Source organism: Conger conger, chromosome 6, assembly GCF_963514075.1.
Source record: "Conger conger chromosome 6, fConCon1.1, whole genome shotgun sequence".
In the NCBI taxonomy this organism is placed as follows: Eukaryota; Metazoa; Chordata; class Actinopteri; order Anguilliformes; family Congridae; genus Conger; species Conger conger.
Window position 1 is genome coordinate 15,945,531 of NC_083765.1, and position 20,786 is coordinate 15,966,316.

Sequence of the window (20,786 nt, forward strand, 5' to 3'; positions counted from 1 at the left end):
TAAAGCTTAAAGTGGCTTAAAGTGGCTGAAAAAAATTTAAGTAAGCATAAATTATCACAGAGGAATGTATCCACAACATATCCGCCAAATATCTATGCAAAGTCATTCAAATAACTATAATAACACATTTCAGGCCGGTAAACTGTATTGGAGTAGGATGGAGACTGGGAGAGGGATAATGTCAGTGCAGGGATTAAGAGCTGAAACATAGCAAGATGCAAACTCCACACAGAAAGGCCCCCTGGTCGGGACTCAAACCCGGGACATTGTTGCTGTGAGGTACGGTGTTATCCACTGCACCACCAAAGAGACAAAATATTGACCATTAGGGCATTGAATTCTTGAAGGACCCTGACCCAATACCTCAGAGTGTGGAAATAAATTCCACCGACATACAGTATAAATAGATGGAAATTGAAGTTGATATTGCAATGCTGCACCATAATAATGCAATTCAATGTGGTATGTTGTTATACACAGATTTACCTTTACAGTCACTTTAATAAACAGCAGAAGTGAGAAGCACTGTGTGTAATTTAGTGAGTCAAAGATAAGCGGTCGAACACCTGGAACATCAAACATCAGTTAAATGAGGAGAAATAACTATAGTTTGCTTTTTCCCAATCGCCATCAACAAGGCAATGTTAAGGTTCTGAGCAGAAGCAATGACAGTGAGTGATCACAGTGAGTGATTCATTGACTCAATATGACCAGGCCTCTCACTGGTAAAAAGGCACAGGGGCTCAGAAACAGAATGCACACTCAAAGCCCATGATTCACAACCCTCCCAGAGAGCCTTCCAGGGTATTTACTCATATAATATAAACATGCATCTCATTGGGAAGAGAAAAACACTCAAAAAGGCAATGTCAGAGCAATAATGGGGTCTGTACCACAGACACAGAGGGGCGGTGACACTCACACAGATCTCATGTTCCAAAGAAAGATTACCCATGAAGAAAAGTATGGCCAGAGGCTACTAAAGGCGTCATGCGAGCAAGAGAAAGAGTCAAATGTGTGTGTATGCATTTGCTCATTAAAGACGAAAGGAATAGAAGAAAGTCTCTCGCCTCTCTTGAGAGAACATGCATACAAATCAATGCACAATACAACAAGCTTCATTGATTCCCCTTCCTGGAAATTGTACTGTCACAAGCACACGTGTAAGGTTGCACAAGGCTGGTCGGACAGACATGGCAGTGCACCAACTCCTAGACTGAACCACCAAGAGTCAGCTCACACTGCAGTCCTGCAGGACTGGTGCTGGAGATCCCAGCGCTAGAAAACCAGTACAATAAACACAACACAGCGATACTCACCAACCTGGCCCGCTTTCACTTTGAATGGAACATCCAGCTCACTCTGTCAGAGGAAAGAAGGGGCACAGTGAGTGAGTGTAAACATGTCTCCTGGTGTACTTACAAACTTACAAAAAAGTAAGGCACAATAATCAGGTGCACTGGACAGGACACTGGTATCTGTGGGATCCATAGCTACTGTGCATAATGATCACCACAGAACTTATATTATAAGTATGAAAATTATAAAAATAATAATGATTGAAATGGATAGTGATATTAACTGTACTTATGCAGCTTTGCCAATGCGTATGTTCTACACAGAGACACAGAGTTGTCAGGTTCCTTCCTACTCAAACGTCAGAAGAAGTTTAGTTGTTATTTACAGCAAGACAGACTGCAATTAGAGCATTACAGTCACAGGGCTGCTCTGGTCTTGGCCTAATTCAAAGCAAACTGTGAAATTGATTTACAAGTGCGGTGCCAATAAATGATTCACAGATCTCACCTCGATTAATCAGCTGTGTGAGTGGGCTGCTGCTAATCAGCTGTACAGTAACGCCAAAGCAATGACCAACAGCCAGCACAGCTGAACTGTCAGAGCAAGCTCTCACTCGACTGCTCTTTCTATAAATCTACAGAATGTTTCTGCCTGACGAAAGCTCTGAAAGGGATAGTCCCACTTTCAGGGAAATTACGATCAATACTAATTTCATTCCTGTGCACCCAGTGGAAAAATATTGGACAATATCTAGTGGCTGCATGCTAACCGCGCTACCTCTATGAATGACTGCAGATGGAAGCAGCATTAGCTTTGCTAATTAGTGATGGAAATACACCTTCCGGCATCTCCAAAAGTTATTTATGCTTGCATCTTGCGTGCAAGTAAAATTAAAAACAGATAAGCAGTTAAATTCTGAACGATAATGGCAGATAACCATGTATCCATCCATTCCACTAAAAAAACCCCAACTGGTTCCATATTGGCACCCCTGATTTAATACTTTGTGTAAACACACCTGGCAAAGATAATAGCCACAAGTCTTATCCTATCATTTGTGATAAGGTTAGAGAAAACATTTGGAGGGATTTTTTACCATTCCTTAATGCAGTACTTTTCAGAATCATTGATATCCTTGAAATACCACCTCTTCAGTCAGACCACAGGTTCTTCACCTTCCTGACAACCCGTGGGGATAATATGCATGTACATCCTCTTCCTGGAAAGTTTGCAACCATACCATATATTTTATACCTTTTCATTACTTACTTACAGTGCTAAGTGGTATGCTGATGGTTGGCTAAGGGATTTTGCATGCTTGTTACATAATTTGTCATACTAGTGGAACCGGAAGTAGTTTCACTTTGTTTCATTTCATTTCATCTCCAATAACTATTAGGGGTGCAAATAATTTTGGCACCTGTTGTTTCCAGAAAAACTGAGATTATAAAATAAAAAACATTGAAACATGAAAATGTATTGAAATAAAGGTATATTGTTTTTTAAATATAGATAAGTATCCATTAAGTATACAGTAATTAATTCATTATTATACTGTAAGCAACCTTTTTTCTCAATTTTTATTAAGGGTACCAATAATTCTGGAGCCCACGGTATGTGGCAACCCCATCTCACAATTGTATTTGTTACTTACGGAGCTAAGTTTCTTCCATCTGAAGCCATTCATAGTGCACAGTTAGCAAGCAGCTGTAGATACTATCTAATATTTTTGTTCTTTACACATTTACACTACTAATAAAACAGCTGGCTATCATACCGTCGTAGGACTGGGAATGAACATAAAGGAAAATGAGTTTTGTGTATTGCCTTGAACCACCTATACGTACATTGTGTAACTACTGCCCTGTGGTACACTCCTTAACTATAATACGTCCCAAGAGTTAGCATTTTTGTGCAGATTTTCATCTTAATACAATAAAATATGATAATCCATTAGTTTCTGCCATACTGTTTTTGAAAAATATTGGATTAACTGAGAAACATCAGATTTGTAAATCTCATGAGGATTATCCTGCAAAGGGGTTTGGCTTGTTTAGGTAACAGTTTCTAACCAGATGTTCACAGGATCAAACCCAGTCTGAGGCTCTACAGCTAACCCCATGACACTTGTATTTGAACATAGTTCTTTATATGGAAAAATAGGCTATGCAAGGCCCACCCCTATGTGCCAAGAAGATGACAATCTGCAATCATCTTTTTGCAATTCCCAAATCATTCTATCAGGGAGCTTATTAAAACCATTCAATCTAACAAACCCCCCTTTATTATCTGAAGCACATCACAGCAGGCATGGACATATCACTCCCAATGCAAAGCAGTTTAGACAGCTTTAGCTCCAATTACTTACCAATGCATTTTCCTTAACACGGAGATTTTCCAGAACTACATTTCCTGCAAAGAAAAAATGAATGTAACTGAAAATGGCAGTTATGTTGTTTAATTCTTAATAATATAAAGTCTTTGACATATCACCATCATCAATATACTAGTCTTTAGTGAGATCTTTAGGGTACTGTACACACACACAACCTTAGCATGAAAGTTAGCTTTGAAAACCGGCTGATCCAGAGTGCTAGGCTAACAGCTAACTAACAGAACCGGATGAGGTATGCTGGAGAATGATTACATCTCTTTCTCTTGATCTTTAACATGTACAAAGGTCAAGAAGAAACAACTGGTTCAGCAGTAATGACACGTTAGCCTTACACCTCAGGCGCTGGGGAAGGGTTGTCTATTTTTACCTCTTCAGGTCCAAAAAGAGGCTCTAATTTTCATATATGGTAAGGGACATCCAAATGACGTATGCCCTTTATGATACAGCATAAATAAAGAATTATTGAATGTGTCTAAATGTTTCATATATCGAGGCAACTGCAAAAATAAACAGCAATCATACGACCCCTCTTGAGGGACTGTTCTTGAAGACATCTGCAGTAATCGGATTCAGAGTCACTTGTCTCTTTCGCCTCGTGTCGTGAGCTAATGCATGGAGATTACAGTGAGGAGTATGAGCTTTCAGCCAGTTACCCCAGGCTAGTTGATTATGTCTTTCCTTCAGACTTCCATGCTAATATCATCTTCGCCAGTGTTCCTCATGAAACATCAAAACACCAGCAGCAAAAATCTGCAGTCTTATTCAACAGAGCTCCTACCAAACAATCCCCGACAACCATCGAGCCACAGTAGCAAAAATAATGTGCAAATGGGCCCGCCCAGCATTTAACTCAGGAACCGCACCTGTGTGCAAACACCTGCTTGTATTGTATCTGCTATGTAATCAAGCATTTCCTTCATTATTTATATTATTAAGTGGACTTCATAACAAATTTTGTCACAGTAATAAGGAGAAAGCAAAGAACCAATTTTTAACTGATCAGATGAACAGATGTATGTCTCACATGGAAATACCTACAGTCAAAGCCTAAAAACCTGCCTGATGTTTAGCATTGTAGGGTGGGTTGAGGGTAATGGAACTGGGCTCATAACCATGCCTGCAGAATTATCAGATCAGATATTCTGTGAATCCACTGCAACTAAGGCACTGCACTTGAGTCATTACTCGTAAAGCTGCATGCACATGACCAGCTGAAAACGGTCGCCATGGTATCATATGATCAACCCAACCCAACCCAATCATATGATCGGTGCCCAACTTGGCACCAATGACATGCCCAATTCAAATCATTAGAACTTTGACCAGGTTTTAGCTTCAGTACAGCATTGTATAATGCAGGCAGTTTATAGCTTATTCTGTATGTCCCTCAGCTTCCAGTGTTCCTGGACGGATGACATTTCAACAGCTGCTGGTAGTCGATTGTTCTCATGTGTACTGCCTTACTTAGCCTTGACTGGAGTCTTTGATTCTCGTCATGTGAATGAGGCTTAAATGCCAAGTTGCATGCCTGAATAGAAGCCATGTAGGCGACTATAGCCAAGGGACTAAGAAGAAGAAGAAGAAGAAGAAGAAGAAGAAGAAGAAGAAGACTACTGAACAGGACCATAGGATTTCAACTGCATATGCAATTGAATTGAAATGGTTTTTAGCTATTATGTAAAGTTGGGTGTCCAATGATGATACATTTCAAACTTCATTAAGAGTGCCACATAACAAGCTAGCCTACTAGATATAGCAACACATTACATCAGGGCTCCAAAATGTGCGCTGATAATCTAGATGACCTGAGTGAGCTAAACAGTATGGGACTTCCTGTTGTATGGGAGCACAGGTGGAATCTGGTATGGCCTGCACCCCATCAGGAGAATCCTGTATGACCACATGACAAAGCAAGCAGAGAGCTGAGGTATGGGCCACACCTGTCAGAAGACTAATAAAACATAGCAGAACTCAACATGAAAGACCTATGCAAATATTTATCAAAATTCAAATTATCACCTGAACACCAGACTTAATTAGACATTGCTCAGAATGCAATGTGTATGCAGTAGTTTCAGGTAGGATAATGCAGGTTAAATATTTGTAATATGTAACACGTTTCTTGCATGAGACACTGGACCACACAGTGTTAATCAGATCTGAAATTGTAGAATTGAACAAAAGTATTCTGTATAGGATCCACATGGCCTCAAATGCATAGGCTATAATACAACACAAACAGGGCACAGGAATACCTGCAGAGTAACACTTCCTTGACGACTTCCAACAGACACATACAGTGCTATTTTAGTATACTGTACTCGCTGTTATTTATAAAATGAGAATGCAATGTTGTATTACCATGTCATCATCGACACAACAATACACAGTAAAAACAATATTTAAAAATTCTACTTGCAGAAACAGTTAGCGGCACAGTATCCTGCCCTACGTAGTAGCTACAATTGCAGGTAGCTAGCATGCATTTCCGAGTTCTGCGTTAGATTGCACGAACATTTCATGTAATTTTATCCAAAGTTTAGGTAATAGATAATTCAAATAGAGAATTCAAAATAATATTTTCTCAATTTCACTCAGAACCAAAAGTCTTGAAAAAAGAATCGACAGTTATACGTAGCTACCTACGGCGTCTCCCCAACTACCTATCTACCTGGTAGCCAACTGCACGTATGCAATTTTAGCCGCGTCAAGTACAGCAGCATTTACAGTTTGCAGCTCATTCAGAGTTATATTGCCAGCTAATGTGTGACCTAGCTAGATCTCGATACCATTTTAGTAATGCATTAACGTTAGCTAGCTGTGTTATTTATGAAAAACACACATGAAAGACCGACAGACAGCACTGTCAAATGGGCTTTCTGGCAAGCTATCATGTTAGCTTTTCAGACAGTTAACCTAGCTGTAATTGCAAAATAGCTACACTAAAAAATGCCGAATATCAAAGAGTTGCGTTTTCAATGCAGGTGTAAGCACAATGTGTTACATGCTGTCTACGCAGATTGCCACTTGTCATGATACATTAGCTAGCTTGCTGTTTGGCTGCTGTTTACAGCGATGACATGCATCCATACTTTTACTGTTGTCCATACCTCCCCAAATACCAATCTTGAGCTGGGACTTATCCAGGTTTTCCACATAATCACCGATGAATTTGTTCAATAGATCACTGACCAGAGATTCAAACACCATGGTTATATGTAGCACACCCTAGCCAATTGACCAGGGTTCTTAGATGTTGAAGCGCAAATCCCGTGATGTGGCTGAGATCTCCTTTCAATTTGGTGGTACCGAAACTCAGAAAGCTAAATCTGCGATCAACTACCTATGCCTGGCTGCTATTGACAGCACGAGCAGTTGATTCGGAAATAAACTGAACAGCTTGGATTAACACGTCAAGACAAACGAGATGCAAATTCACTGAGTCTGTGGCGTTGCACGTTCAATGATCTTTTAAGGTTCTGTGCCTGTGGATACCATACCATACTGGACAGCCCTTTTTTTCCCCCTGAAAAAAGAGGAGGGAGCAAGGAGGTATGCGTTTGACAGGAAGAATTTCCACAGTGTTAATGCAAGCAAAATTATTTAACCATCTATATATTTAATCTGTAAGCAGAAGGTGAAATAGGTTATATTTATGGTTCATTGCACAACATGTGCAAGTAAATTGCTTGAGCATGAATTTCACACAATGCCTACCTGAAACAAGTGCTATTATTATTATTATTATTTTTTAATTTATTTGCAGCTGCAGCCTTGTGTGCCACATACTCCAAGGCAGATTGGTAGTATTCGTAATAACTCATAGCTGATCATTGCTATTACTAAAAGTATAATGTTTTATAACTATATATATGTTTTAATGATGTTTTCATCTGACATGGTTTCAAGTGTTATTGTTCTCTTGAATAAGTAAATGAACCTTTTCTATTGGATTTAAAAACACATGAATTCAAACCCCTCTCTTTTTATAATGAATCAAGAGAGTGAGTATGTATTTAAAACCTTGTAACATATTGTGATTTCTGGTTAAACACTGACTGGCAGCAAATAAAAAAAGACACTTTTCAAAGTTTGGCTTTTGAACAGGAATTCCAAATGATTCTGATGGCATATGGGTGTTTCATTTTCATTTTCTACCTGTGGATGATATTTATGTGTCTAATTAAAGGGAGAATGCAGTAAATCTGGTGGACACCGAGAGGGATAGTTGATGTGATCTGTATATACCCATAATATTTTGAGTATCACTTTTAAAAAATAGTGAATAGAATGATATTGTTTCTGCCAGAATAAAATCCTTATAACAATCCTATTCACTAATGTTTCTAACTGCGGTCAGATGATTGATGATTGACTGAGATTTTCGTCCATACAAATGATTTGAACTCTTTTAAAAATCCAATAATCCAGATTGACACACAACAGAGAAGGAAACTGAATTTATGTTTTTTTCAGAATTTAATATGCAACATTTCTTTACACAATATAAAAGTATAAATACATAACTTCAAGTTGGGAAGAAATTATTGATAGTATGACATCACAGAGTTAATATGGTGGTCAGAAGAAGCTCACAGTCACCAAGAGTGTAGTCCCTCTTCATCGTTGACATTTTATTGATCACTTTGAATCGCAGAGAGCGGAGGCAGAGGTCATCCTCTGATATTCCGTCAAAAAAGAAATCCTCATTGAAGATGGGGTTCCGGCTTTTCCGGATTAGGGTGCTGCGCTGTTTCTGGGACTTTCCGGGTAGGACGGATATGGTGACACTGCAGTTGATGCTTTTTGGGTCCACAGAAGAGGTGTAAAGCCCTTCACCGCTGATCAGACGCACCCGGAGCCTCTGGTTCTCCAGGCAGTACTCGGCAGAAATCCTGAGGGTCCCATCCCTTCCCAGGGGCACTCGGCTCTCCCTGGTCACCCTATCCCTGTAGAGAACCAGGTCAGTGGGGAAGATGGCCGGTGGAGCCAGGCTGCAAGCCCCAGGCAGGGGCTTCAGAAGGCCCTCGGACGCTCTCCTCAGCACGCAGGGGCTGTTGTCCGTGGAGCTGCCTTCATCAGTGGACAGAGAGTCGTTTCTGGACAGGGGCATTTTCTTGGCGCCCCTGGACAGCAGCCTCTCTTGGCTCAGGGCCTTGAAGAGTGAGGACCTGGGAGCCGAGCGTGGGAGCAGCGGGGAGCTGTAGGGGGAGGACTCGGTGGAGGAGGTGGTGTCACTGTCCAGGGTGCTCTGCCGGCTCTGTGCCAGGGTCCTGGGGGAGAGCCGGGAGCTCAGCGTTCCGAGCCCCAGGGAGCCCGAGGAGGGGAAGGCTCTGGAGCAGGCGCTGGGCCGGGGTCTGGGGAGGATCAGGGGGATGCCAAAAGAGGCAGGGTCATTGTGGAACAGAGACTCCTTCCTCCTGGTGTGGGGGCTCTCCAGCAGGGTGCAGAAGCCATAGCAGGTCTGTGCTTTGGCCAGGTGGGGGAGGGAGAGGGCGGCTTGGCTTTGCGGGTCAGCGTTAGTGGTCTCCTCATCGCTGTACCCGTTGTCAAAGGGCGTCTCGTCCACATTCTCCACCTGAATGATGTGCGTACTGACCACCTCCCGCGCCACAGTCTCACTCCTGGGGCTGAGTCCAGCCCTAACCGACTCCATGCCCTTCACCTCCTGCTGGGAGGGCATCTTCGGTGGGATGCAGAATTTCGGGATGGTAGCTGGAGTGATGACATTTGGGCAAAGGGACATTCTGTTGTTCCTCTCGGAGGTGGCCTTGTCCCCGAACATGATGTCGGCGATCCTGAAGCTGTATTCTGTGATAGGGAGCGGCAGGTTGGTTCTCTCCACTGACACGCGGATCTTGTCCACCACCCACATGGACACTCACTGCAGAGGGTTTTCTGAACTCTGCAAAAGGTTTTATAAAAAAAAAGGTTTGGTCATCACAACAGCATTCAGCATCTCCCAAGCAAGAAATCTTAATGGAGTAAACGTAAAGCTTATATATGAATATAAAACAAACATCCAACAGACGTTTTTCAAGAGCACTCATTGACAAATGGATGCTTACCTTGTGTGTCAGCTTTTTAGTGAATCCAGCACTGTGTCAGAAGGCTAGTTGCTCGGCGGCCAGCAGGAAACTGTCTAGGGTTACCAGGCAACACCTGAGGCTCACTCAGACTCTCTGCAGTCAGGACCTGTGCGTCTGTGAGGATCTGTGTGAGCGTCAGCTATAAATATGAGCTGTGGGCAGGGCCAGGCTCAGCTCCTTCATAAGGCTCCTCCTCCACCACTGTTCTCATAGAAACTACCTAACGTGTGCAGGGTGGAAATAACCTGGACAAAGGCCTGTCAGAAACACAAGGCGATGATAAACTCTTCAGTCAAAAAATAACCCTAAATAAGTGCATGCTAATTCCAGTTTACTTTCTATTTCTGTCAATAGTCTGTCAGAAACAGATTCAGAGGGAATAAAGGCTATGCATTATATAAATAAATAAAATTTATTTTAAATATTTGCTAATTTATTTGGTTGTGGGTTTTTATATTTTAACAAATATCAAGCAGTATTTGGAAACAAGTCTTTAGCCAGTTATTTCAATGTCATATTCAACATATAAAATTTTAACAAGCATATAGAGAAAATAATTATAGCACATAATAACACTTAAATATAAATGTTTGTCTGGAGCTCCCTTCCACTGCCCCACATCTAATTTTTTTTATTTCTTTGTTAAACATGCATCTATATTCTGTGGTATCATTTGAAGTTGACTGATAAATGAAGACAGGTACTGGTGTTTAATCTGATAACATGGAGGGAAGGTTCTTACGCTTAACAGAAGGCAAGATTACAATTAAGCCCATTCTCTGAAAAAATAATAGTCAGTAATACATTACTAATCAGTGAAAACCTCCTATATCTGCGAAAGTCTAAGGATATTTATTTTAACCTTTTTAATGTTCATATCATAAAACACATTTCTCCATTTTGACAGCTCCAAGTCAAGGAGAATATCAACATCGCCACCTTGTGGTATGAAAATGTAAATAATATGTTGCTTACGTGTGTCCGAGTGTGTGTGTACGCGTGGGTGTGTGCTCATGTGCATCTGTGTGTGTGTGTGTGTGTGTGTGTGTGTGTGTGTCTGTGTGTCTGTGTGTGTACACAAATGTGAAAATATGTATTAAAATCTACATCCTACATTACACAAGTCTTGCTCGGATACAGAATTTAATGGTCACAGTTCAAGTAGGATGCCTTGGTTACCCAACACACCTGCATTAGACAGGTGGTGGGTATGTGCTTTACAGCCAGATAATTTAAAAATAAGCAGCCATTTTCTAAGAAATCTGGGAACAGTTTGTATCCAGAATCAGACAGGACAGACATGCATTCAGTCATGTATTCATATTCAAGGTGCTGAAAGAGCAGACGTGGCTGCTAAAGGCTAGAGGACAGCAGCAGGTAGGTAAAAGGCAGTGTAACAACAATCAGTCACCGAGCCTTCAGTTAAGTGACTTGCTTTGAAAATTCATGATTCATTTTAATTCAATTAAAATATATCCAGAGATGAAATATGCATTTTGTCTCCCATGTACGTATATACAGCAAGTGTGTAAGAACTGAGTGCATCAAGCTTTGTGTGCTCAAGAACATGCAAGTACAATAAAACAGATTAACAATATCCCCACACTAAGTTTAAAAACATACAGTATAAATCCCTTGCCATTTGTTTACTTCACCTACATGGGCATAACTGATCTAAGATCTTTGTCTGCATTTCATGATTATTATGCTGCATAATGAGGACAGTATATTTGTGTCTGCCTGCAGTGACCATTTGTACTCAGTTATAATACAAATTGACACAATCCTGTCTGGTTAGAGAAGAAGTGTCCTTTTCTAAGATTATAAGGAAGTTGTGGCCTCCTCCCATAGAAAATGGGGACGTGGACACCATCCAATAGAATTAACTTCAGTCAACTGCATTTTCTTATCAACACAAGGGGGCAGGCTTTGCCTGAATGCAGCATTTTTCTACACTTCACACGCATATGACTTGAATATCATCGACAAAATTAAAAAACGTAAGAATTTGTCGCTGTGGGTGATCACTGAAATACATTATATCGCATATAGCCTGTGGGAAATGCGGTAGTAGTTAATTTCATATGCTACTGGAAGAACACTGGAAAGCCAATGCTTGGTTATAATAATGTTGCACAGCAGAAACTTAATGTCAATTACTTTCTATATTTATATAAAAATTGCATTAATCAGTCAGCCATTTAAAGGGCAGTTTCTGTATATAGATTAGGTAAAGCAATCCAATTAAGTAATGTTTGCAACATTCAACCAAACATTTCCTGGATTTTATTTCCATAATACTACCAATATTTAGTTTTTATAAATAGCTCAAATTAGCTACGTGAGAAAGGTTTTGAAAAATTTAGCCATGATGCTAATTGGTAATCAAACTTCCTGAAGAATAACTGTCATGTCCTATTTAAAATAATTTCCTGTTTTTGTACTAAGATTGATGTGCTATTTGCAGAAACAGATAGATTTTATTGTTATAATAATATGTCTCATTCGGTCATTCAGTCAAAGACCCAAAAGTGTCTGTTTCTTTCCTTGGAGGGGAGAACTAACTTCCCACAAGATTCTCACCTCCATGGAGGCAATAAGAAGAGTTAAGTTGAGCCGAACCAACAGTTTACATAAAACAGGCTGTATCTGACTTGTATCTGAACATGCCTGACTCAGCTCATTAAAAAGCAGCTGTTTTTCTTTAAAAGGATTGAAATCACTTTAAGAGCTCTTGTCTGACTAAACTTACTGTCAGTGGATTTTTGTGAAGCCCTCCGACGTGATGAGGTCAACCAACCTAAAAGGCGGGTAACGTGATTCAGTGAGACTATAAAATGAGGAAAAGAGTGTGTTGTAACTTATGTATGTTATGTATATACAATTATATAATAAATATACAATTTTACTGTGTGTATTCAATGATACTTGCAAAGTCAAATACAGGTTGTGTTATCTTAGGAGAACATTCAGTTCTTTACAGTACATTATAAACTCTGAAATCAACATTTTAATTTGGCAAATGGTTATCTTGGAGAATGGAAGTGATAGTCAGATAAGGTTGTGTGTATTTCACACATTTTGCCAAGGCTATTGCAACCTATCACTATCCCCTTTTTAGACCGCAAAACCATCCCACTGACTGAAATTTCAGTCCTCTGGTAACATAAGAACTGTAAGGAAAAACACAATGGCCAACATCTCAATGAGTTTTCATTTTGATTCTTGCACTACACACTGCCCTTTTGAAATGGTGCTTACACCACACCTTTCCTTTTGAAGTGGATAGTTCAGTAGCTTTTCTGCAAAACAATTATATCTCAGAAATACTATTAATCTTCCATAAGATTAGGCATCGCTCTGGCACTGGAGTGATGTTTGCTCCTGTACCCACAGGCTCTTCTGCCTGGTCTCTCTCTCTGAATTTCCGCTTGCTGCCTGCAGCGACATGTTCTAAAGCAATCTACATGAGCTTGAACATGAGAATCAGTCAGTCAAAAGAAGCCTTCTTTTAAAGGGCACCACGGATATTTCTCCAGAAACTGATTACTGGCTAATCATACACTTATTATCATTTCACATTTATGTTCCAGTAGAGTTTGAATCAATTCAAGCACATTGTCACAATTGAATAAGTATTTTTACAAAATAAGTCCCCCAGGAAATAAATTGATTGACATTATTGTAACTCTGTGATTTCATGACTTATTTGTAAATCCTTGATTTACATTTTTAACTAATTGCCAGTGAATGATGTAATGGAACAAATACCTCTTCAAGGTACTCTCCATTAGTATGGTTAGTACTATTAGTAGGTACAACACAACATAATCATATTTTACAGAAATATATTTGGCAAAATAGCAATACAGAACATTACATTATTTGTGTTTCATATGTATTGATCCAATAAAGCAAAAGGAAACTGATCATAGAACATTTAAATAGCGACACCTTGTTTTAGTACTTTTTCCACATCTGATGAGCTTGTAATGGATTGTATGATAAATAACTGAAGACAGTAAAAATGCCTCAATCTGTTCATGTAAGTCAATGAAAGCCCCAAAGGGGAAGGACTGATTAGCCTGCACAGCCAGCCAAATAAGTTTCCCCCATAATTGTTTCATGTAGATGAATGATTTAAGTAATGCTTAGTGTGGATAATACCATAAATATGAGATGAATTACTGCTGTCATGTACTGATGCATATCCTGATATGGAGTATATTATGACATTCATCAGTGAAAAATGACATATATAGCAGGCTCCCTGCATCACATTTGAACTCTCACAGCGTTTTTCAGACACAGATAAAGCACAACTTTAGAATCATATTTAAAAATTAGGGCAGTCTGTAACCTAGTGACTAAGGTACATGACTGGGGCCAGGTTGATGGTTCAAGCCCTGGTGTAGCCACAATAAGATCCACACAGCCATGTCCCCTTGAGCAAGGCCCTTAACTCCGCATTACTCCAGGGGGAATTGTCCCCTGCTTAGTCTAATGAACTGTAAGTCACTTTGGATAAATGCATCAGGTAAATAACAAAATTAAGACTGTCCATTGTCAGACCAGGTCACAGATCTGGCCGATTAAATGACATTTCATAAAATACATAATTTTGTTCCAGCTAAACATTATTAGTATGTCTCTTTATTGCTGTGAATCTACTTTCTTTTTGCTTTTTTTATAACAATGCCCCAGACATTTTTCCTCTCAGCTACTATACTGCATGCAAGAACATAGCATCATTTATTTTTTGTTATTCTTCATACTCAGGTAAATGAGTAATAGGAATAGGAAAAAGTAATAAAGGTAACTCACCCTTTCTGTTGTTCCTGTTGCTTCTTTTGTAAACCTATATAACAGCATCTGCTAAAATAATACAATGCAAAGTACTTATACGGTATGTCCATTGTCATAGCTTACAGTAGTTTTGCAATATGAACAAAATGTTATACCCGATGTGCCTATACTTAAGTTTCAAATGACAATTGATCTATTCTAGCAAATGTATAGTTTTGTTAAAATATGCTTGTGCTTTCAGCTCGCAAGCTTATATGTGTAGGTTAAAAATGTGGATGTCTGTCTCAACATGATTAGTGGAAATCACTTAAATGATATCAAGATGCAGGGTGGGGCTTGAGTGGTTGATGTAGATGGTAGAAAAATTGTACCTGCAATTATGGCAAATGTAATTGTGTTTAAATGAGATCACGATGAAAGATAGTAAAAACAAGTGAATTTTGGGTTATGTATATGTCGATCTGGTCCCACAAAGAGGATGGAGGGGGGCTGGAGAATGGGGGTTGGAGAAAGGTTGTTGTGCAAATAAAAAATATAAAACAAAGATCTGTGTCGAAATTGTCATAAAATAATAATACTTGACCTGAATAAAATTTGTGCTGGAACTATAGGTTACTCTGTGGCTCCACAATTTTCTAAATAGAGCAAACACCTTCATACCATATATTTCAACAATAATATAATTTAAACGTGTCATAAATAGGATATTTCTGTAACAGCCATAGGACGCGACATTATTCCCAAAAACCAAAGCAGAGGACTACATCGCACGAGGTATGGATGTCCCTGGATTATGACGCGTTTCCTCTTTTCCTAGTGTAGGAATCCGTCGTTTCACGTTACTCTCTCCACTCGGGTTAGTTTGCGAATCTCAACGAGGAGGGGTTTGACTCAAGAGAGGCAGGACTGCAGCCTGCTGTACGTTCAAGTCTGGCAGCTTGCAATGAAATAGTAGCGGAATAATAGGTATGTACCAATGTTATTTAACTACTTTTTTTCTTGCTCGTTCCATTGTGACGCATATTTTGACATGCTCAGAATCACCATTGCACTATTTTTGCAATAAAATGCATTTGATACTTGCAAACGTAGGTTGACAATGGCTATCGGATGAATGGAAGGAGCTGGGAACAGCGTGATTTAACTGGCTTGCGAAGTAACATCTTCTCTTTGGCTTCACGATTCGTAGCATATTCTGACTTCTACACAATCTTCTTTTCTGAATTTTTATAAAATGACTTGACCAGCAAGCAATCTAGTTGTCCCCCACAGACTAGCTAAATTCGTCTGGATGTTTTCTTGATGCAAACAATAATTTATCCATTAAATGTTGTTGGTTGAATAATTGTTTTTGAGTTGACCTGACACCGTTAAAATAAATATGGGTTGGATAAACCTGGGTAAACCCAGATTGTAGGCTACTGTCCTAACGAGAGCTTTTGGCTTGATCATTGGCGAGTAATTAGTTGGAAAGATGTGAAATCAACGGTGATAAGCAGTCGCGTAAATGTCCATGGTGAAACATATTCCTGGAGACAAACCCTCACTACAACAGTCCTTATTAAATCAATACCTTGAGTGTTTGTTTTAATTAGTTTTTAATCACTCATTCAGCAAATACAGTAATTTGGGGTTAAAGCTATAGCCTGGAAGGGCGAAACGTGAAGCCGCCATATTATAAGGATATCAAGCTACTTCCATTAGCGCTCTGAATGCAGCGTGACACATTTATTGAATATGCCGAAACTTTATTAATGAATGCACATATTCGTAGCTTTTATATGCAATTGTATAATATGATGCATTTAGAACAAGGAAAAAACCCGAGGGAGGCGCACGAAACCTTCATGGTTGTACAAGTACGGCCACTTGCAATAGCTGTTCGAATTTAAGCATCAAATTCCGGTTTATTGTCATTTGTATTATAAATACACATGATATGCAACATATTATATCGTAAAATAAAGATGGCTTCATATGGAAAGAAACTGGTCCAAGACAGTAGTAACTTGGTTGGAAATCAATGGGTTGGGCATTCGTTTATAACGGCTGCATTTGAACAATTTGCTGTATAGCCCATTTGTATTCGCGTATCCTCTAAGAAACGTAAAAATAAACACGTATTTATAACAATTCGTGTTTTTGTAAAACAATACAGGTTATGGCTGCTGTCGCGTATAAAAACATGGTGGTGTTTAGAAACAACAAACTTTTCACCGAGAGCCTTTCTCGTATGTAGTAGCCTACCAATGAGGAGAAGCTGCATGGCTTGGTCAGCAATCAGCACTGCTTATCGACATCAAACAATTTGTATAGCAGCGGCAACACTAATTCTTTCAGCAGTACACGGAAACACATAGGCTACGTTGTATCGCGGAGCGCAAACGGCATAATTGTTGTTGGCTGTATTCCTGGAAGGCGAAGTCGCCTTGAAACCGAAATAACGGCGATTTTATTACTCGATGTATCTGTCTCGCCTATTTGCTTCTGTACGAGCGCACCACCCCCCATCTTAAATCATGTAACTATTGTAATATGATGAAATTTCTAATCAACCACCTCTGATAAGCAAAAATGATCAAGGTAAAGCACGACGTTAATCTATCAATCGCAACCGTTTTGTAAATGTTTTTATTTGGCTATTAATTGTGATTGTCATGATAGCCTGTTGTCTATGAAATGCTGTTTGACTTGTGTAATACCCAAGGCTCAAGGTCATTATTTACACCATTCTTGTGTTGTTTTATTTAATCACACAATTATCTAATATTGGACTAGTCAGTGTAGCCCTCTGTGTAAGCACTGGTTCGTCTAGATATGAGTTTCTCATTTACAAAAAGTAAAAAAAAAAGAAAAAAAAGGGGACTTGCATCCATATGGGGTCATCCATGGAGAAATTACAGCTCTTTTTGTACATAGTAAAAAGTACATCAAAAAAACTTCTGGAACAAAGTCTCATGGACAGATGAGATGAGTATTAACCTGTGGCAAAGTCATAGAAAGAGGAAATTGTGGAGAAAGAAAGGCCCTCCTCATGATGTGGAGCACCCCACTCCTCTGTGGAATATAGTTGAGCGGTATGCCCTGGGCATTTATTGCAGCCATCTTCATTCTGTGATTCACGATGTGATTGCTTATGGTGGCCACAGAATTAATTTTGGAGTGTACAGAAACATCATAGCTGCTCAGATCCAGCCAAAGGCTTCCAATTGGAAGGCGCTTCACTTTGCAGGACGATAGTAACCCAAAGGCAGCAGCCAAGGACTTTTTCAGGGCCAAAAAGTGGAATATTCCTGACTGTGGCCAAGTCAGTTGCCCATCCTGAATCCAGTTGAACATAAATTTCACGTGCAGATGACAAGACTGAAGTCAAAAATGCTCCAGAAACAAACATGAACCGAAGATGGCTGCAGTACAGGCCTGACTCAGCATCACCAGGGAGCATCTGGCTCGTGGACTTCTGGGAATCATGCACTGCAAATGATTTGTGACCATGAATTTAATATGATTACTTTATTTCAGATTACCGGTTTTTGTTAATTCATCCAATTACTTCTGCTCCTTTAAAATGGGACTATGCATAAAAAGTCATAAAAGATTACTCTGAAAGGATCCCCCATGCTTTAACCTTATGGTATATTGATTGTTTTATTTCAAGTGCAGTGTGTTTGAGTACTGAGTCAAAAGAACAAAACATTTGTCTGCCCAATTTCCTTTGCCAGTTTACAACATTATATATAATGCTGTAACAGGACAATTATGTGCAAATATATGAATGGTTTTGAAGGAACGTCACTTGGAGAAAGCTCTTGGCCATGAGCTGCCTTGAGAACTCCCACTTTTAAACCAATACCTGTGCATGTAACGCTCACGGTGTACATAGAGCAACACATAAGATAGCGTGAGGTTGAAAGCTTACTGTGAGTAAAGTAGTAAGCATTTGTTCATTTTTGTGGATGGTTGTCATTGTGTTCAAATTAAGCATTAGACTAATCAGTTTGATGGAGAAAGTACTGCCAGGCACAGCCTCACTGATTTATGAGACCTCTGTTGTTGCAAAAAAAAAAAAAAAAAAAAAAAAAGATCGGGTCACTTCCTTGATCCAGTTTAGACATGTAAATGTGATTGGATTTGGTCTAGCTGCTGGCATCTGTACTGCAGAAACAGCCCAAGAGAGGATAAACTGTACAGTGCAAAATGTGATTCAGGCAGGGAGATGACCTGGTTATATGAGCAGAAGAAGTGGATGTTTGAAATTGCTGCACGAATGACCTTTTTTATGGGCCAGGTTTATAAGAAAAAAAGTAACTTATATAAAGGTGTGAGGGAGAGAGCGAGAATGAATGAATGAGTGGCTGGATGGGGGGCGAGGCTCTAACATATAATTTTAATATGATTTAAAGAGTAAAGGCCTTACAAAGGCAGAGAGGCTTCACGTTCTGAGCTTCGCAAATGAAGTCATGCAACTTAAATCAGTGTGTTTGTAACGTGGACAAACCAGAGAATTTGCCTGAGGACCCTATTGATGGCACTAACATTGACAATCTTGTGGAATATGTGTAGGAGCTCTGTCTGCTAAATTCCTAAAATATACAATGTTAACAGAAAACTCAGACATTTACATCTGAATCTGAGAGCAGGGGTTGTCTTCTGTGCATCACTGAAAAGTCACATATCGACCCATCTCTTTATTGCATGGCCTTCATGCAGTGTCACATGTCTTTGAATTTACATTCTGTGAATTGTGTTCATAAATAAATATAAAACTGGCATACTGTGGAGGCCAGTAGCAAGATTCCTGGATAGCTTGTTGCCAGTCACGCCTTGGGCTCACAGTTGGGGACATGGTCTCGACCCGTCAACCTGGCTGGCATCAGGCATTCAAAAAAAAAACCCTACAAAGACCTCTACCTTGTTGCACACTCTCGCTGTAGCGTGTTGAGGTTCAGGAAAAGCTCCAGATGTTTGTGGCATGGGCGAACGCCGGGTAGAGGCCTCACGTTCCTCCATGAGATCCTGTCAACAGCTGGTCCTGGAGAAGTCGCTCACAAACTGCTGGGCTGATTTATTGATCTGACGTGCAGCTGGCTGGAGCAGGAGGCCGGGGCCGCCTCCACTGTCATCAAAGGCCGTAGAGCGGAAATAATGAGCGGCTGAGGCCTGGGCTTCACTCGGCGTAATTACAGGATGCGCTGTGTAAACACGCCGGGCCGGCGGACCGCGGCGTGCTCCGCTCTCCGCTCTGCGTCAGGTGGAAGAGGCGGGACGCTGGTGGGTCAGGACCAAGCTAAACACCGACCAGGGAGCGGCCAGGTTTCTCCCCGTTTGTGCGCCGGGGAGGCTAGTTAGTTGGAGATGGTAGATAAGAATGCTGTGGACCAGGGTAAATGGATGGATCAGCGCCATTCAGGTATTATTAAAAGCACACCTCCATTTTGTTTACACATTTCAGATTACATGCTACATTTTTTCATTGGGACCATTATGAAGTTTTACATTCAGTTCGGGATGACACAAATTGACTCTGTGGGATTAAAATGAGACCAACGGCATGCTATGCAATAAACTGGAATATGCAATTATCCCCTGTGCAATTATAGGGAGATGACTGATGCTTTTATTTGAACACTGGCCCTCGTGTTTAGTGTCTCTGAACTGTGAGGGGAAGCAACAGGCCATTTTCACTTGAATTAAGTTTACTTAATTAAAATGTAACTGCTGGTGTGGAAACACCTTAGATAGAGAGAGAGAGAACTAATTCAACACAGGACAACTCCTGGGCAGTGCTTGCAGAAGTTATGGGTGTCTGAAAAGAAGCTCAGCTGCGATGCATGGATCATTTGCTAACTTTACAAACTAGGCAGGAAAGCATTGTATCTGGATTTTGTGCAGGGCTTTCATTCTTGACGAAAGAGTAAAAAGTTTGTTGCTAATTAGCCCAACCAGTTTTCAGATGTTCTTTCCTGTTATTAATGAGTAAATATCACACAAGGCCAATATTTTAGAAATTCTCTTTGAATGTATGTGTCTGAAATTTTAGTTTGGTTAACATTTTTAAATCACTAATGGAGATCCGTGAAAATTGTGAAGGAAATATCTTGCTAAGTGAAATGTATGATGCTATGAATGAAGACTTTTCTTCTGATCGGTGATTTTACGGTGGTTATGCCCTCGGACATAACGGCAGAATTCTTGGT

General features: G+C 40.0%; 3 protein-coding genes across 5 annotated transcripts in view; 1 reads left to right on the forward strand and 2 right to left on the reverse strand.

Moving 5' to 3' along the window:
• Positions 1-6,951, reverse strand: part of vps13c (vacuolar protein sorting 13 homolog C) — a 78,858-nt gene extending 71,907 nt beyond the window's left edge. For both annotated transcript variants that reach the window (XM_061247098.1, XM_061247097.1), the window contains exons 1-3: positions 6,805-6,951; positions 3,668-3,711; positions 1,320-1,362 (exon numbers count right to left, since the gene is read on the reverse strand). In XM_061247098.1, coding sequence (XP_061103082.1) covers positions 1,320-1,362; positions 3,668-3,711; positions 6,805-6,904 — 187 coding nt within the window. In that variant the 5' untranslated portion in view covers positions 6,905-6,951. The remainder of the gene's footprint in view (positions 1-1,319; positions 1,363-3,667; positions 3,712-6,804) is intronic.
• Positions 6,952-8,255: 1,304 nt separating this feature from the next.
• Positions 8,256-9,892, reverse strand: LOC133131672 (C2 calcium-dependent domain-containing protein 4C-like). Its single transcript, XM_061247069.1, has 2 exons — positions 9,763-9,892; positions 8,256-9,599 (listed from the first exon to the last, which is right to left on the reverse strand). The coding sequence occupies exon 2, from the start codon at positions 9,567-9,569 to the stop codon at positions 8,256-8,258; it is 1,314 nt and encodes a 437-aa protein (XP_061103053.1). The 5' UTR covers positions 9,570-9,599; positions 9,763-9,892.
• A 5,550-nt stretch (positions 9,893-15,442) lies between these two features.
• LOC133130319 (talin-2) overlaps positions 15,443-20,786 on the forward strand; it is a 115,896-nt gene continuing 110,552 nt past the window's right edge. For both annotated transcript variants that reach the window (XM_061244808.1, XM_061244809.1), the window contains exon 1: positions 15,443-15,555. The gene's annotated coding sequence lies outside the window, so the exon portion shown is untranslated. The remainder of the gene's footprint in view (positions 15,556-20,786) is intronic.